Raw genomic sequence first — 17646 nt, 5'->3', positions numbered from 1 at the left:
CAAAGGGACAACATCTTTCCTAGAAAGCCCAACCAGCAATTAACCAAACGTTTTCAAAAAGCCTTGTTCCATGAAGAAAAAGCAACACCCCAAAATAAACTTCTAAGAGCTGAAAGTAATGAAGATACTCCCATAGCAAGATTATGTTTACATGACTCAATCTTTTACATAAATCAAAATTAAGTTCACTGGTAATAGAAGAAATGTATAAGAAATTTGTTTTAAGATATATGCAGCTTGCCAAGAGGAATCACTTGAAACTATCTGTTGTATATTAAGAAGTTGCAATTAAATATATATAAACACATGCTTCACAGTTTATGCTAAAGAGCTACTCCACAGATGTTGGTTTTCAGATCTGAAGCTAAACAAAATAGTAAACTACATTTGCTTATTAGTTATAAAACAATAATGAAAACTATCAACACTGATTATTAATTAAATTATACATACACAGAAATGATACATACACATTGTGGCTTTAACATTATAATTATTCACTTGTGAGTCCTGCTAATGAACACGAAGCTGGTTCACTAGAGCGTACGTATCCCACACTATTGCCTGGTGGACAACTATAAGGCAAGCCTGCATGATGAGGGACTTCTTTGGACCACACAACACCAAATACAAGATAGAAGTTAAAACCAAAGCATGCCTTGTGTGATCATTATTTTTTAATTATTAAACTTAAATCATTGTCAAGTATTACATACCTATTTATTCATTCCCACCATAAATGAGAATATAAATAAAAAACAACACTAAAGATGAAACTTCTCTCCCTTTGGGACATAGGTAAATTAACATTGTTTTATTTTAAAATTTGTAAAATTTACATAAATCATACTTTCCCCATTAAGGAGTTATTGAATATAACTTTTTCTGACGTGGGAGGCAACATAAGTTAAAGAGGAAAAAAAATTCGTACAAGACATTCCTTTGAGATCCTTTTTCAGACAATTAAGAACTTGTCACAAAGACGTTTCCTCCAGAGAGTAAGCACTGTGCTACTAACATTTTCTTCAAGTTAAAGAAAAAACCACATGAATCACATGAAACAGAAAAGAAAGTAAAAAAGTACAGTTTTATAAGGATCTCATTCAAATTACATTTTTTAAACTTACAGTATATCAGGAAACATTACTGCATGCTGTAAACCTTATGTGCCATCTACTTTACTGTCTTTTTCCAACAAAATTCACAAAACATTTTCACAAACAAAATGATTGACATCCAGGAGGATGAGAACCAGCCAGGTTTTCATGATTTAGAAGGTACTAATTGTGTGGTGTACTCTCACTAGCTGATACTTCTGTCATACAAAACACTGTAGTGTTGGGATAAAAATCTGACAAATTAGACCAAAAGAACCTCTTTGCTAAGCACATTTAAAGGAGTATGGTACACACATTAACAACAATTGCAGCTCTTAAGATGTTTTTCACATCGGTTGCTCACTGCCTTGAACTTTAAGTATAGGCAGAAGATTGTTCAATAAGAGAGTCTGCTTGGAAGAAGTTTGCTGAAGTACAGGAAACTCATCGTAAGTCTGACTTTGTTAATTTAAATGCTTAACATCTTGAAGAGAAAAAATGTGGAATTCAGCCTCATGCTTTCAAATATTAATCATATATTTAATTGATATACATATATTGCCACCATTGGCACTTACAATATTGCACACAGTAATGAAATGTAGCATTAGTAAGTTTCACTGAAACCCTTTGTGAGCAAAATGTTCAAAATGACATGAATAATGTGGAGTAACTCTTTAAAAAAAATAGACATGCTAACTAATCCTCCAGTTGAGGTCTTTAGCAACTTACAAAATACACATACTGCCCAAGCCATAGGTCTACATACAGAATACATCACAAAGGGCTTTATAGGCTTCTGTTTCTCTCTGTCTCCAGTCCACTGAGAACCCATCTAACTTGCTCTCATCCTGTAAAACCTCAACTCAGAAGAACATGCTTTTGCATCTTCTAGGTGACAAATTCCATGTTTACATGAAGGTGGTTTCCTGGAAAGCTTATGAATAAAGGAACACAATTGTTTTTCTTTACAGAAAAAAAACAAAAACTTGTCTCTTTGGGTTTTAAAAATCCAGTCAAGACCACCAGTTGTGCTGTGGCGAACCAGAAGCCCAAAAAAAAAACAGCATTCCAAAAGCACCAAACCGGCATATAAACATGTACAATATATAAGGCACCAGGTTGTTTAAATGTTCGGAGGATGCTCAGTACAGTCAGCCTGTCATGCAGCAGCTTTCTCACAGGTGCCACTTAAGCTTTTAAATTAGTAAGGTATAGTTCTACCCCCACAAAAACGTGGGTGCTCAAATGTTTTGTTGGTTTTTTAAGATTTAAATACATGTGATTCACAAAATCATTTTTATTGTTATTTTTCCAAAGTCCAAACTTTCAATGTAACAGTTCTATCCATGTTTTTCATGGACATACGCGGAGGACAGAAGGGGTTGATTATATAGAAAAGAAAAACAGAACCTTCTAACAAAAACAGATATGATAAGTTATAGTGTACACATCCCACCAGGAAACTGCTGCATGTTGCTACTGCACTATCTAATCAAATATCAAAACATTTAGGGTCTTACAGGTACATTTTATACACATAGCATGACAAGCTGAGACAAATTTATACTTTCTCTTCTGTTTATGTTTTTTTTCATGAAGAACTTTGCAATATTCATTTAAATGTCTATTTTTTTACATTTTATGATCACAGAAGACCCACTGACCAGCTTAATATGCTTAAGGTTCCGATGCAATGCATATTGTATAAAAGAGAGCACTTATTAATTACCTTGCATGAATTAACCTATGTACCTTTTACTCTACATACTTCTGCATAACATTTAAACAAAGCTCCAACACAGCATGCCTAGCCCTCATATATATATACACGGTTCTAATCACAGGTATATAGGGTGTCAAACGTACTATGGTAGCCTCTGTATAAGGTCTGAAAGTTTGGTTAAAAAAGAAAAACAAAACTAAAAAAAATTGTCTTCTAAAATATCTCTTTTGTGCTAAAGTCAAATGTTAGCTCACATGAAAAGGACTTTTTCATATAACTCGGCAATATTTCCATTTGAACATTTCAAACACTTTTTAATAGCTTGAACGTGTACAAAAGTTCTTGGTTAATTAGGGAAATAAACACTCAGTTCTTTATAATTTTAATCAAGTAGGAAACACAGTTCATATATAATGTTATTACTTTGTTTTTAGCAGCTGCTTACTGTTTAAATGGTGGGTAAGTGGATAACATCCAGCGATGGGTGACAACAAGTCATAACTGTCAGTTTGTGGAGGTTTGGTGGGTGGTGCTCCCTTGGAGTTAAACAGTTACAGTTTTTTTTATTTTTACAGTAAAGTTTTTTTTTTCATTATCTTTTTTTCTCTTTTGTTAATCTGTTGTAAATCTTGCTCTACAGTTATCAATCTTCATCTCCATCATCCCCGTGAATTTCCTCCTGCTGTTGCTGGAGCTCGGATGCCCTTTTCTCCCTCTGTTTCTCCTGGATCTTCTTCATTTCCTCGGCGTATTTACAGAACGTGTTTCCGAATTTGGACCACACTTTGTAGGGGACAGTGATGGAGTTGCGGTAAGTGGGCTTCACCTCGCTAACCCGCATGAACACCCCGTATTTATTAGAGCCCACATCGAAGAAAAAACGCTTGTTATCCACAGTCAAGGAGGTGCCCTCGGGCAACTCGGCAGGCTCGTCTTCTACCCCGTAGTCGTCAATTAGCTTCGCCAGGGCGTCGCGAAACTCAATGAGTCCCTGTGCGGGGAGGGCGATCGTCTGGCCCTGCGTGGAGCCCAAGCCAGGCCCCCTGTTCACGGTCTGACGGATCCTCAGAAACCGGCCCCTCTGGTTCTCTTTCAGATCCATGTAGTACTTCCGATTCTCCCGCACCAGGAACTCGCTCTTCAGGGCTCGCCGGGGCTCATCCTGCGCTATGTCCGGGTTGCTCGGCCCCAGCTGGGCATAGTGCTCGATGAAGTCACCCAGGTAGTCGCGGAATTCCACGGCCACGGACATGGAGAGCGTCAGGCGGCTCTTGTTTCCCCCGGCCCCGACCTCGGCTATCTTCAGGAAGCGGCCCTTCGCATTCTGCTTCACGTCCAGGTAAAATCGCTTGTTCTGGATGTCGACCCGCTTGGAGGCGAGCTCCTGCGTCTCATGCTGCAGCCCGGAAGCCGAGCCCGCCCCTCCCGCCACTGGGTGTAGGGAGCCGGCGCCCGGGCCCGTGGCTGCTCCTCCCTGCTCGCTTCCACTGTCTCTGTCCGCCATGATGCTGCCTGCCTGCCTGCCTGCCTTCTCTCCCTCTGCCTGCTGCTGCAGCCACCTCCAGCCAGCCGCGCCGCCGTTCTCGCGAGATCTGCGGAGACACAGCAACACAGGGCTGACAGACGGCGGGGACGCGCACTGGCATAGCAACGGCACCGGGGGTCTCCAATGAGGAGCCAGCGTGCGGAAAACTGGACATGTTATTAATCCTGACACATTCATAAACACGCCGATTAGTATTTAGAATGGCGAGGCGCGTTTGTTCTGTTAAAAAAACAACAACAACAACACCCACGTCGCTGAAAAAAGTACAAGATGACTCCATTTAATGTAACATCGCAATATCTAGGATAAACATGGAGTAAAGCCCTGCGTCTTCTGCAGACATGGTTTTAGACCGATACTGTATTAAAAAAAACTAGAATTTGAATGTTTTAAATGAATTTACATATATTGTACCCCTGCTCTGGTTGTGAATTTGAATCATTACTTTTTTCCCCACTTAGTCTTTAGGAAAACTGAGTTTAATCAATAAAAATGACCAAAACATTGGTTGAATTTATCTTAATTTTCGGTAAATCGCACTGTGTATTTTTTTCATTTAACTTCTATCTTAAGAATACCAAAACAACAATGAAAAACATACGTTTGACGAATTGTGCAGTTTTCCTGACCATAAATCCGCGACAATGTTTTCTGCTATAACCTACATACACCGATACTTCCACTTAATCTAATCATTAGCCAAGTAGGCCTATTCAAATAAATAGGGCGCAATACACCATTTTAAATGTCGTTAGTTTTTTGTTTTTTCCTTAATAAAGCTTTTTAGAAGAAAATAAATATTCACCCCAGTGTCTGTTGGAATTTGGAATGACTTGTTTCAGTCCCATGACTGAAAAGACTATGATGACCATGTATACATGTTAAAATGACCTGAACTCCTTTTTTGTCGACTTCTGTCTTCAGTTATCCATTTAGTTATGTGGGGTACGAAAATAAGACATACATTAACATATATTTGTATATATTAGTTTAGTTATTCCCCTATTTGTTAATTATCAATTAAATCAAAACAAGATCTCAGTTGAACTCGCTGGTCAGCTACGTCATTTATCTGTTTTTACAGTGTCGAGATTTCCTTTCATTTTCAGGATTTTTAGACGTTGTATCTGTAGAGATTATCAGTATGTTATTATAAAAAATATATCACATATTTTTTTACAAAAATAACTAAGTTGTCTAAGTCACAACGTCTAGCTTTTTAACGTTTGGTAACATTTAAGGCAATTTAGACATGTAATGCTTAATTCTAAACTATACATACAATCTAGTAGTAAATATAGTTATTATATCTTTTAAAGTTTGCATTTCTGAAAATGAAAGTATGCACAGGTAACATATAGGGAAATGCTGAATATAGCTGAACAAAGGAAAATCGCAGTAAAAAGGTTACGTCCTATGATGCGAGAAAGATAAATTAAAGAGTAAGAGTAGAATAGACCACCTTGTTACACGGAGATGCAAAACTAAGTCGCCATAAAGTATGGGGGCAATAGAAAGATAAATGAAGGATTACAAAATAAAGCAAATAAAGCAATAGCTAAAACACAAACATCACTGCATACATTTATTACAGTCTGTATTGTACCGCTGTATTCGGTTTTAAACCATAAATTTTAGTTGTACCGGCCTAGCTCAGTGCAAGTTTGAGATAGCTATCAATTGGTCTTCGACTAGTTCTTAGGAAAATAGGCCTAAGTATCACAAAGAAGTCACATTTTTCTTAAAAATCATTCACTTGTATTTAAACAAAATAAAACGAAAAAATTGTAGAAAAATGTGTTCGTTTAAATGGTAATATTTGAAAAATGGTAACAGGGTAGTGCAATATTAGGAACCGAATTTCAGGACAGTATTTCTTAGCTCACGCACGATTCCTGGATGGGTGGAGGAGGTGCTTATCGCAGGTGGATCGCTGTTTTGCGGAAATGCCCCTGTGCCCTCAGTGCAGGGTTCTGGGATTCAGCTGTCAGTCGGGATGGAGCCGCAATCTTTAAGGATTTCGCCTCCCAGATCTTGCATAATTTCTGGAAATACCCTGCCTTTTCCTGTTGTAAATATTCCAATTTTCATTTGATTTTGTTTTTCTTCGAATAATTAACTAAAGATTTTAATGTACATTTTCATAGCATCTGGTATTTTCAGTAGTAATCTTTTACACCTCTGCTTTTATTTTGTTATAATGAGATCTTACAGTTCATTTAGCGCAGTATTATTTGTGAGCTGTAGGCATTTATATTTTGTGCGCAAATGGTCAACTTTGACATCCATTTTGTCTACTATCTCCACTTACCGCTTATCTTGGAAATTTAACGCATAAAGAATTTGCCTTCATAATCAATATACAGAATTCCTCTTACAGGAGCTTATTTACAACTAAAATGTTATTATATTTAATCCTACATTTTGTCTCTTCATTCAATTTCCGATCACGTTTTTTTTCTTCTTGTTGGTGGTGCTTTTGTTGTGCAAACTCATTTTTTGAAGTTAATTAAAATGTCTTACTTGCTCTGTACAGAGCAAGCTATGTAAAGCGATCAAATCCTGATTACAGAAGGCAGAAGGAAAGATTGCGAATTGCCAGTCCCGCAAGACGAAATGACTTTGAAATGCATTACAAGCACAGTATAGGTCATTTACAAAGCAATGTATATTTTCTCCTTTATTTGGGGTAACAAGTAAAAGGTGTATTCCATGCTGAAAAGAGAAGAAAAAAAACACAATGTTTCGGCTGTGGAGCCTTCTTCCGATGTAAAGGGTTAGGGTTAGTTCTCCTTTATGTTTTTTTTTTCACTTAATAATGCATTAACATTTAAAATTTTGTATGGTATCCTTTATCCTTATGTGTCAATTGCATCATATTATTAACCAAAAAGCTCCTTATTCAAATATTTCTTGTCACTGATCGTCATATAGTAACCTCTGAAATACTTAATATTTGTAGTTGCACAACCCCATAAGAAATTGTCTACAGTATATCCAGTATATCATTGATTTAACCTGAATATTGTGAAAATATATTTTACGGTCTTAGAAGCAAAGGTGTTATAACAGCTATTTACTGTAGGTAACGTTTGCTTAATACAAACTCCCAAGAGTTACAACGCACTAGCAGGGTTCTGATTCCCCTGTCTTCGTTTAGCAGCGTAGAGGAACAGAGGTTTGTGCTTTTGGTACTTCAATAACGCTGTGTTTACCCTTCTATTTTAAAAAGTCCTACAACCCATAAGCTATTTAAAAAAAACAAAACAAACTTAAAAGTAATCAAATCAGATACAAACTAATTATAAATATCCTCCTCATGCCATATGAAAAGTGTGGCCATTCTGAAAATCATTCATTTATACATTAAAGACTAAGACTAGCGTATTACTATCTGCAATAAATAATTCGGACATGGGAACAAATAAGCCTTTAGTATTTATAATTTTACGGAGTTATTCGTCGCAATAACTGCTATTTTAGACACAAAAAAGAAAAAAAAATAATTTAATTTTTAATTTAATATAAAGCACTGCTACAGATATTACTACTAGTCGAATGCTCTGATCTTCATTAAAACCATAAACGCGCGTTGAGAGCCAAAACAAAATACATTTCAGATACATTTGAATACTTCATAAAACGTAACATTTTCTGAAAGACTTCATCTTTTTAGACTTTTTTGCAGAGGATTTTTTTAAAACTTTTTTTCTAAAAATATAACCAAAAAAACAAACATTGAAAATTTCTTCTAAAACAGCTTTATAAATCGAAAATTTTGATATATTCGGGTCGTTCTGAAAACATCCAGTCGTTGCTCTCGTACAGCATATCTACAGCGTTTTTATTACATGGCTTGCTTGCTGGCTTGGGTGTTTTTAAATTGTCCAGGTGTGTGCGCAGTCCCAAGCAACTGGCGTCCCATCAGGAGTGAAGTCACACCTAGTGCCCTGCGCTTCTGGAATAATATCAGGATCCCAGTGACTATACCCAAAAAACAAGTCTATCACAGGGCAGAGAACAGGACACGCGCCTTTCCTTTAAGAGCTGCAGAAATTTGGTTTAATTTTCTAACCACGTCATGTATCCTGATGCACTAGAACTCTTCAACAAACTTCCGGGTGCGATCCTAGGGTTAAAAAGCAGTTAACAAACGATATAAAGGTTGAATTATTACTTGTTTGTTTCATATTCTCTGTTCTCTAAGGACTGTTCTAAACGAAGACACGACATGTAACTTCTGCAATGGTTGCCTGAAAAATAAGGTATTGAAACCTAGTGCTCTACAGAACAAATTTGGAAAGTGTGAAAAACAAGTTCACAAATCACCGGTCTTAACAAAAGTATCTGTTAGTGAATCAGAAACATACACAAAAAAGTCTATTTCATTTTTGAAGCTTCACTTGATTTTGCAAGACCCTTGGTTAGTTAAGCGCAATACATGTACAGTCGATGTGAGATGTCAGATAATACGGTTTTATAACAAGTTGTTGTGAACTGCAAAATGTGGTCCCTTCCCCCAGACTCATACATATTTGTTATCGCTTTCCCACATAATAAATACAAGGATTATTCTAAATGATCTTAAGGAAAGGCTTTTCATCCATTTGCACAACTAAATCAAGCACCGAAAGCAGACTAGGAAGGCTGAAGGGCACCTTGGTTTAATTCCATATTTTTAATTATTTATTAGAGCAAATTATTTAAGCAAGTGTGTCAAAATTCCCCATTTTTTTTAAATTTATGAATAACAACTGAAGTATAACTCAGATTTATAACCCATAGATCATTTATCTGGAGTAAAAACGTATGATCTCTAACTCTATGTTAATATAAACGTTCATAATTGTTGTCAATTAATGGCCTTAATTCAGATTTTTTACAAGCTAATAGACGTTGAATGACGTACTTAAACTGAATATCTTTGTCGTTTTCCAATCGCCTTTTGGATATTACCTGTTATTATGTAAGTATGTCTATTTTCGGCTTCAAAATCATTGTAGGGCTTCCGTGGGACAATAACAGAATTACTTCTCACAAAAGTTATCTACCACAAGAAAAACGGAAAAAAATCAAATATATCAAAAGAGGTGTAGTTAACATTTATCGGGCTTCCACAAATTAGTCATAAAATGTGCGCAGATGTGACAACAAAATATTCAAAGTCTAAAAATGCACAGTAAAAACATACAACAAATAACTAATCGAAACTTCCGCATGCTTGACAACAAAATTATTTTCCATTTTTTTTTGTAAGTGAAACTTTTGGAGTTATATGAAAACAATTATATAATAGCTATTTCCAAATACAGTAATGCCACATTTTAATTTCATAGTAAGTTTAATTCAAATTCAAATGCTCCATACAAGGCTTATTTGAATTTTAATTTCACAATTTGAGACTGATGAATAGCATTCAGAGAAATAGACTAGTCGGTTGCCAATTTGATCAGTGATCAGACAGTATACTGTACATTAACCAACTTTCTACTGCCTATTCTGGCCTTTGTCGCTAAAACGAAGACTTACCAAAACCTTTCAAGAATCAGTCGTAACAATAAAATAATTAATGACATTTATATTCAAATTTATAGTAATTCGGATTGGCAGCAAGCTAAAGCCAAACTGTGCAGAAGAAATTACGTTTTCTGAAAACCGCACTTAACTGATCCAGAATCCCTGAATGATGTCTCTTAAAGATGTAATAAAAACGGAACGAGTCTTCTAAAACTGTTACACACAAGTAACCATTCTTATCAGTCTTTTAGCAAACGAATAATCGCTAGACTGTATTATTTATTTAGCTTCATATAAAAAATAACCTCTTTGCACTTATTTAAGGACATTTTAAATGCTTTCATTTAATTTCAATATCAATGTGACATCAAACTACAAGCTCTGCATGAAAGGGAGCGGTGAGAGCAGTTTGAATTCGCGTTTAATCTTGGTGAGATTTCAACACAATAGTTCAACAAGCGCGTGCATGTACGATGCAGTCGGACTTTTTCAATAAACTTCAACTTGCAAACGTTTCTTGATACGTTCAAACCATTATGTTATATTATTTTTAACGAATTTATTTTTTTCTAGTTACATATATAAAATATATTTGTAGACCTAACGAAAACATTTCGTAATGTACTGTAATTCGAGCTGAGAAAAAAAATAGTACTCCGATTTTTAAATGATTATTCCAGTTTCAATTTTCATTATTTCTATAAATAGATTTGGCACATACCATTCTAGTCAGTCAAGCGAATAACAGTGTATTGTGCCAGATCGAATATGTTTTAGATACAACCAACTTCAGAGGAGGAGGCTGGCTGACCCAAATACAAGCAATACATTTAAATCGACAGTTTTTTTCATAAATCCTTTTGCTTTTCGTGAGGTTCGGTTTGCCTTCCTTGATTAATGCCACTAATCTCAGTATAGATTCTTGATATGAAATACTTTCTGTTCTTGTATGTTGGTTTGTTCTATTTATTATATTAACTCTGTTTCGTCTGTGCATCTCTATGCTGCGTGTTCTATTCGTTTTTTTAGTTTTACAGGTCACTTACACGAATCGTATTAAGCATCTGTTAAAACCCTTAATGTAAAACCGTTTTATTATTATTAAGGTGTGAAAAACAAGAAAATGCTTCTATATTCAATTAAAATTTATCATAATAATCGTTTCGAATTGAGTTGAATTGCATTCAAGATTATATAACACTTTGAGAATCCTGCGTACTTCTATTTCCAGTTTGTCGATAATAATTAGTCAATTTATGTTATATTTTCAGTGTTTTGACAGTGTGTGTAATTTTACTAATGTACGCCATCAACTCTTAACTGTTTCGTTACTCGCCTTTACACGTCACGTATTAGAAATGTATTAGACATTTTAACCGTACTGCATTTTTACAGCGTTGTTAAACATTATTTTCAAATCTATTTTCTCTGTCAAATCAGGGAAAAAACAAGTCTTCCAAGGTCATTGCGTTGATCAATACAACTATTTTGAGGATATTCAGTGTAAACAAATAGTCTTGCTCCCAATATCCGAGAGCAAGGAAGATGTGTGGATACATGTTAATAATAATATATTCATAGTCTCTGGGCTAAGAGATTCATAATATCAGTCCTTAGATTTAAAGGGCTTGAGAAAAAAGTTTGTATTACCATGCACTACTGTACTGGATTTTCAGTTCTAGTCCTTTCTGGAAAATGAAAAGTCTCCTTTTTTCTAAAACGATTTAAAGTTCTCAATTAAAAGTATGTTGAAGAGTATTTTTATGTTGTTAATTTAAGTACATTTTCTACCTCATAAAGTGGTCTTCAAGTATTAAAACATACTACAAAATCTTAAGGATAAAATTCCTTTTATTTTAAAAATTAAGTGAACTAGACTTAGCTGCCCTTGACTTTTAGAGTAAAATTCTCATAATAACTATCCACTACGTTTATAGATCAGTCATGAAAAGCATTAGCATTATAATTTTATGGCACTCATTCGCTCATTCGTTCGTTAAGTATTTGTGTGTTTGTTTATTCAGCAAAATGAAGTAATTAGATTTTCGAGTTGGCTGCAGAAGGTGAGACACATCGGTCGATCCAATGGAACAGAGTTCAGGCTACCACCAGTTTCAAGCCATAGATTAGATATTTAACATTAATTATATCCAAGTTGCATTAAGGATGTTAATTGTAAGAGTAACAGTTTAGACTATTTTTTGATGATGTTTACTACCTAAGCCCGATAGATGTTGTATATTGTGCAGCTAACTGGTCAAAAATCAAAAGAATGATTCAGGACATCTGCGCATCTATTCAGGACCTGAGCTACAGTACTTAATGCGTTTACTTCTGATACGCAGCCAACTTAATATTTTCAACGTTTACATAATAGTTTTATTATTAATAAAGAAGTTATATTGAAAAGACAAAGGCAATTTACACGTGTACCGTGTAACTCCCTTCAGACCAAATACAGGCCATAACGTATTCATGGTAATGTTCCACTTGGTATTTTTATTGAGAGGAACCAAGGTAAAAATAGAATAATGGTTCAATACATATGCAAATATACCGGCATTACAAGCAAATATAAAAAACCCGCTCACGTTCACGTTCACATAAACCATAGGATCTGGCTCATCATGTGGTGAATTTGAGAAGATTACTTAGTTATAACAAGACTATACGGCGAACTGATGTTCATTATAAAATAAAAGCGCAATGCATAATTCCAATTTTCCTATATACAGTAGCTGAGAATTATAATTATCTTTCAATGGAAAACGCTGGACACGCGAGATTTCTATAGAGCAACGATTTTCCCTTTAGTTATTTCGCAAGAATAATAAACGGGACCAATGTGTAGCAGGAAACAAACAAAAATATATAAATATTTCTAAATAATTATGTAAACGAGTGAATTTGATATAGACACTGATTTAATGTTCTTTTAGGATAAAGCCTAAACGACTTTTTTTCGTTCTTAAATCCTAAACAAATTGGGGTAATTGTATTTATGTATAGAACGAATTCTAGAGAAAAAGCTCTTGACAGATTGCACAATATCAAATCACGTTATCGTAGTCATTGGTGATAAAAGAAATCCCAAATAATAAACATCAGAAGAGAATATGTAACTTTTTATATATTGGCAGTTTTATGCTTTTCAACAAGCCAATCAAAATGAACAATGCAACTTACACTATACTTGTTCAAAACAATATAACTTTGTAATGAAAATCAAATGTTACTAATTTCAAAGTCATCTTGCTAGTGTAAAGCCTCTGATACACTGACATAAGCTCATGTGGCACAGGCGAGTGAATTTTATGTGAAATTATAAAAGGGCTCACTACTGAGAGAGTCAAAATGCTGAAGCACAAATAAGCATTTGCATAAACAAAAACCGATGGCAAAAGAGTAATAGAGAATGTAATACAATGAAATTATGTACATTACTACAAACAACAGCTATAAACATACCATCTCACTGCCTTAAAATATATAATAAATAGTAATGAATATGTTATAGTTTCTTCACTGTTTATATGTAGCTGTTTGCTATAATATACAGTTTAGATTCATGTAACAATTTGTAGTTGCACTGCCTTTTAAAATGTCTTATTTCAATTCAAGGTATTTTAATTATAATATTTGTATTATTAAAAAGTTGATCACAAGAAATGTTGGTATTATTTCTTCGAGCCTACTAGGGCTTCTCTGTCTGCCGTTAAGATCTAAACCCTTTAGACAGCCACTAATTAGTAAGCAGTAAAGAGAGGAAGGTTAATTAGAGATTATAGATACAACAAAGAAATGAACATACAGTACTGTACATGCGGGGATCACATCATCTGAGCACCAGATGCACTGACTGAAGAGCAAAGAAACAAAACTGCAGATTCCACAACTAAACATGATAATAACATCAACAATAATTTACACAACATGCACCATGTAGTTATTTTACACTTCATTGGTTTAAATTGAGTTTATATGTAGTGTTTTAAGCTAAATGCATTGCTTATAGCAATTAAATAAATATTAAGGTCCCAGTATTAGACCCTTAAATCCTCATAGGAAGTATGGTGTTTGAAGCACTTTAAGGATTTTAAAAATAAGGGCCTAACTTACAATAACTTAATTCATATCTCTAAGAATGTTATTAAGATTTAGAGAGCTCTCTGCTATCCAATCTGCTTTGATTCATGTTGTATTTGGGATGTTTGGAGTCACGGAATTGTTAATTCAGAGGTAGATAGCAGAGATAAGTGTTTGTGAAATACAACAAGAAACATCTTCCCGTTGAATGCAGTGGGTCACAGAGATATTACACTTCCAAGGATTGCTCTGCCCTGATGTCTTAGAAGTATAATCCTGAAAACATGCTAATTTTAACTTGAAAATTAAAATCTTACATTAAAATAGCTGAATTACAGGTGACATTTTTAGAGCAAAGAGGCATCTGTCTTCATACTTCAATGTAAAATATTTAGCAGTTTAATAAACTAAAAATATTGTATTGCATGGCACTGTTAATCTAAATAATGTAACAATGTACAGCACATAGAGAGATTTTTTATTAATCTGATACAGGACGTCTGATATGAATTATCCTTCAATTTTCAGGCCTTGGATCTGCCTTTTTTCTGCAGCCTTCATCCTATAATGTTTAATGTGAAGATCCAGTAAGGCTATTATTGATTTTTCTTTTTAAATTAGGAATAACACAGTTTTTTTAGTTTTTAAAGCTCAATCCCAATTCAAATTTTCCATGCATACTTTCATCAGTTAAGAATAATACTGCAGACAACTGTGAAACAGCAGAAATACCTTAATCTATAAAAACTATTACTGGTTCTACTGTTGGCCTTCTTACTGATATATCTACGATGAGCATAGGAAAAGTTTCCAATTTCAGTGCTCTTGAAAACTTAAATATATTTTTACAGTTTTCATCTTTTCCGTTGGAGGTCATGTTGGTAATCTTTTATTTACAACTCCAAATTAGTTATCCAAATTCCAAGGTAATCGCTTTCAGATTTAGGTGTTAATTTCTCCATTTTATTCACACCATTGACTCTTCCATTATTTTAACAAAAAATAATACCAGTCAGGTAAGACAAAATATATAAATTGAAATCAGTATAAAATGGACACATAAGCCCAAATAATACAATTTGTTTAACTAATTAAACTAGTTAGAAAGATTAACACATGCAGATAGAATATTCATTTAACAGAATGCACATTTGGCTTCTTATTTATGATTGTTAAACGAATTTAAATTGTTACTACACAAGCTGAATATATGTCATCATCACTAAAAAGATTAAATTAATGAAAACAAATGATAAAAAAAGTAGACTGTGCATTTACTAATGTCGGTTCTCTCCGATTATACTTTGAACACTTTGTAGTTTACAACATTTACATTTATTCTGCATTCAGTTAATAAAAATAGGTCCTCTGATTTTTTTTTGTATAACATCTTCAACTTAACTAACATCCTTATACAGAATGCTACATAATCACTACGTACAAAACGGTGCATATACTGTATACACAAAACTCTTTATACAATGTTTTGCAGATGATATGTTGAGTTTGTGCAGATTTTTTAGGATTAATTAAACTTTTAGAATAAGAACACAGGATAAATTGTTATTTATTATAAAATGAGGGCACAATTCAGAATCTAAATAGCATCCAGCTGTTCAAATATTGCAGTGAGTTATTTAATTGTTGAAACAGTATTTAACAGAAAATATTTGGCATGTGAGTTCCAATGAGAGATACATTTCCTCTTTATTAGTTTCTATATTAACTGTCAAAAACCATAAACAGGACCGGTAAAAAGAAAAATCTAACAATGGTAAACAATTATCTGAAAAAAATAAAACTGCATCAATGATAAATGCAATCACATTTACCAATAAATATCCATTGGCTTAAACTGTGGTTTCATGTTGGGGTTAATGAATATAAGTAAACACATTTTTACATATTTCTTCTTAAGCATACAATGGCACTTCAGCTGTGCTTATGTTCAGAATATGTCACAAATAATCCTGATTCAAAAGCTTTTAAGGTTCAAATGCATGACCAAAATCAATGACCAACTTGGGAATTTATCCATTTTTTTTTCATGTGACTCCATGATTGTCAACATTAAGGATTCTCTTGCCATTTGTGTTTACCCAAAGGCAAAAGACGAGACCCAAATCATCCCATTGTGGCAACATTGGCTCTCAATTCTGAATAGCATGCAACAAAGTGCATCAGAACAAGACTATTTTGAAGACTCTAAGTAACCAATTATACTACTACTGTGTTTCTCTGATGTTTGCAAGGGTATGATCAAGGTCTCTGGACTAAAGTTGTGTTTGTAACACCTGAATAATAGATGGTTTACAAATAAATATTTTTGTAGATAACAATACACATCGAGGAAAAATATATGCATATTTTAAAGAAAAAATACATGGGAAATTACAATTTAATCGAAGCACTGAGCATCTATAATAATGGGTGAATTTAATTGTTTACCGGTAATTGTCAAATATTTAAAAATTACAGGTGCAAAAATTAGCAAACGTTTCTTTTTTCCTGTCAGCGACATAAATGAGCAGCGATGAGGATCTATAAACCTTACCCGCTGAGTTTCTGCAGGCAGAGGCAAGTACAGAGCTTGTTGTGCAGCCTGTCAGAAGTAGACACGGCTACAGACAGAGGTGAAGTAGTGCAGTTTCTGAGGAGGCCTACACTCAGACTGCCGCTACAGAGCTTCAAGGATCCTCCGCTTGCGAAGATGGAAAGAAACAGCGAGTCGTGGCATGGAGACGGACGCACGCAAGGCTAGGACGCTATACGCCGGGTCCGCAACGTCAGCGCGTTGAGTTCAAGGGAACGGCAGCAGCTGCAGTGTGTCGCTCCTGCTGCCTGGGTGCAAGCGAGTTAGGAGAAGGCTAGTGCTCCCGAAGATTCAATATGAGCGACATATATAAAAAAAAGGCATTTCAGGGTTTCGATATATGTTCTGTTATTATCACCATATCAACCGCTCAAATTTTAAATTAGTTGATAATTTAACAATTGTTTATTTATCGGACATAAGTATGAATGTGTATGTATTTTGATTCAGATCAGTGCGACAGAATATATGGGTGCATGGGTCTTTTCTGCTAATTTTTATCCCATAAACAATATTAATTGTAGCCCTATGCAATTGGAAACACGTGCGCATAGTCCGGCTTCCAGGAAACCGCCCATCGTGCTTCAGTACCGCAGTTTAAGTTCGAACGTGCTATTTACAAAAGCATGACAGCATGCACCGCGCTTCCCGAAGTGTTAAACTCTGCTGAAGAGCATTTTAAACTTTGACACTTGTGGTCTATTGCAGCACAACGTGCCTCTTCTGTTCATGCGCTATTACCATTATTTTCCAGGGTGGGTTTTCACCAGAAACGTTCGAATTGGCAGTGCGTGGTGTTGAAATCCTGTGAGATTGTATATACATGTATGTTATTTAACTTTGTTTCTTGACGTCATGGGGCTTGACTTCATCGTTTAAATATGTTGACATTTCACAAAAAATTCCCTTTGTGATATATGTTTATAATTGACAAAATATCGATTTCCGACAATATGCATGCATACTGTACGCATGTAAGACATGCGAACTAGGAACGATAATTTGACCTGTATCACGATCAATTCCTTCAGCACTTTAGAAGCACATGTATTTCACTAACCATAAACAATAAAAAAGTAGA

The 17646-nt window shown here is 34.7% G+C and overlaps 1 protein-coding gene across 1 annotated transcript; it reads right to left on the bottom strand.

The window, feature by feature from the left end:
• Positions 1-802: 802 nt before the first annotated feature.
• Positions 803-16558, bottom strand: puraa (purine-rich element binding protein Aa). The gene is made up of 2 exons (XM_088932844.1): positions 16527-16558; positions 803-4415 (listed from the first exon to the last, which is right to left on the bottom strand). Exon 2 carries the CDS (start codon positions 4325-4327, stop codon positions 3467-3469), a length of 861 nt encoding a protein of 286 aa, XP_088788970.1. The 5' UTR covers positions 4328-4415; positions 16527-16558; the 3' UTR covers positions 803-3466.
• Between the last annotated feature and the right edge of the window lie 1088 nt (positions 16559-17646).

This window comes from Atractosteus spatula, chromosome 14 (assembly GCF_055471065.1).
Source record: "Atractosteus spatula isolate fAtrSpa1 chromosome 14, fAtrSpa1.hap1, whole genome shotgun sequence".
NCBI classification, from domain to species: Eukaryota; Metazoa; Chordata; class Actinopteri; order Semionotiformes; family Lepisosteidae; genus Atractosteus; species Atractosteus spatula.
Note: the sequence above shows the minus strand (reverse complement) of the source record. Positions and strands in the feature narration are given on the sequence as shown.

Excerpts from the sequence above, each read along its gene's own strand:
- puraa (XM_088932844.1), bottom strand. The coding sequence starts at position 4,327 with ATGGCGGACAGAGACAGTGGAAGCGAGCAGGGAGGAGCAGCCACGGGC.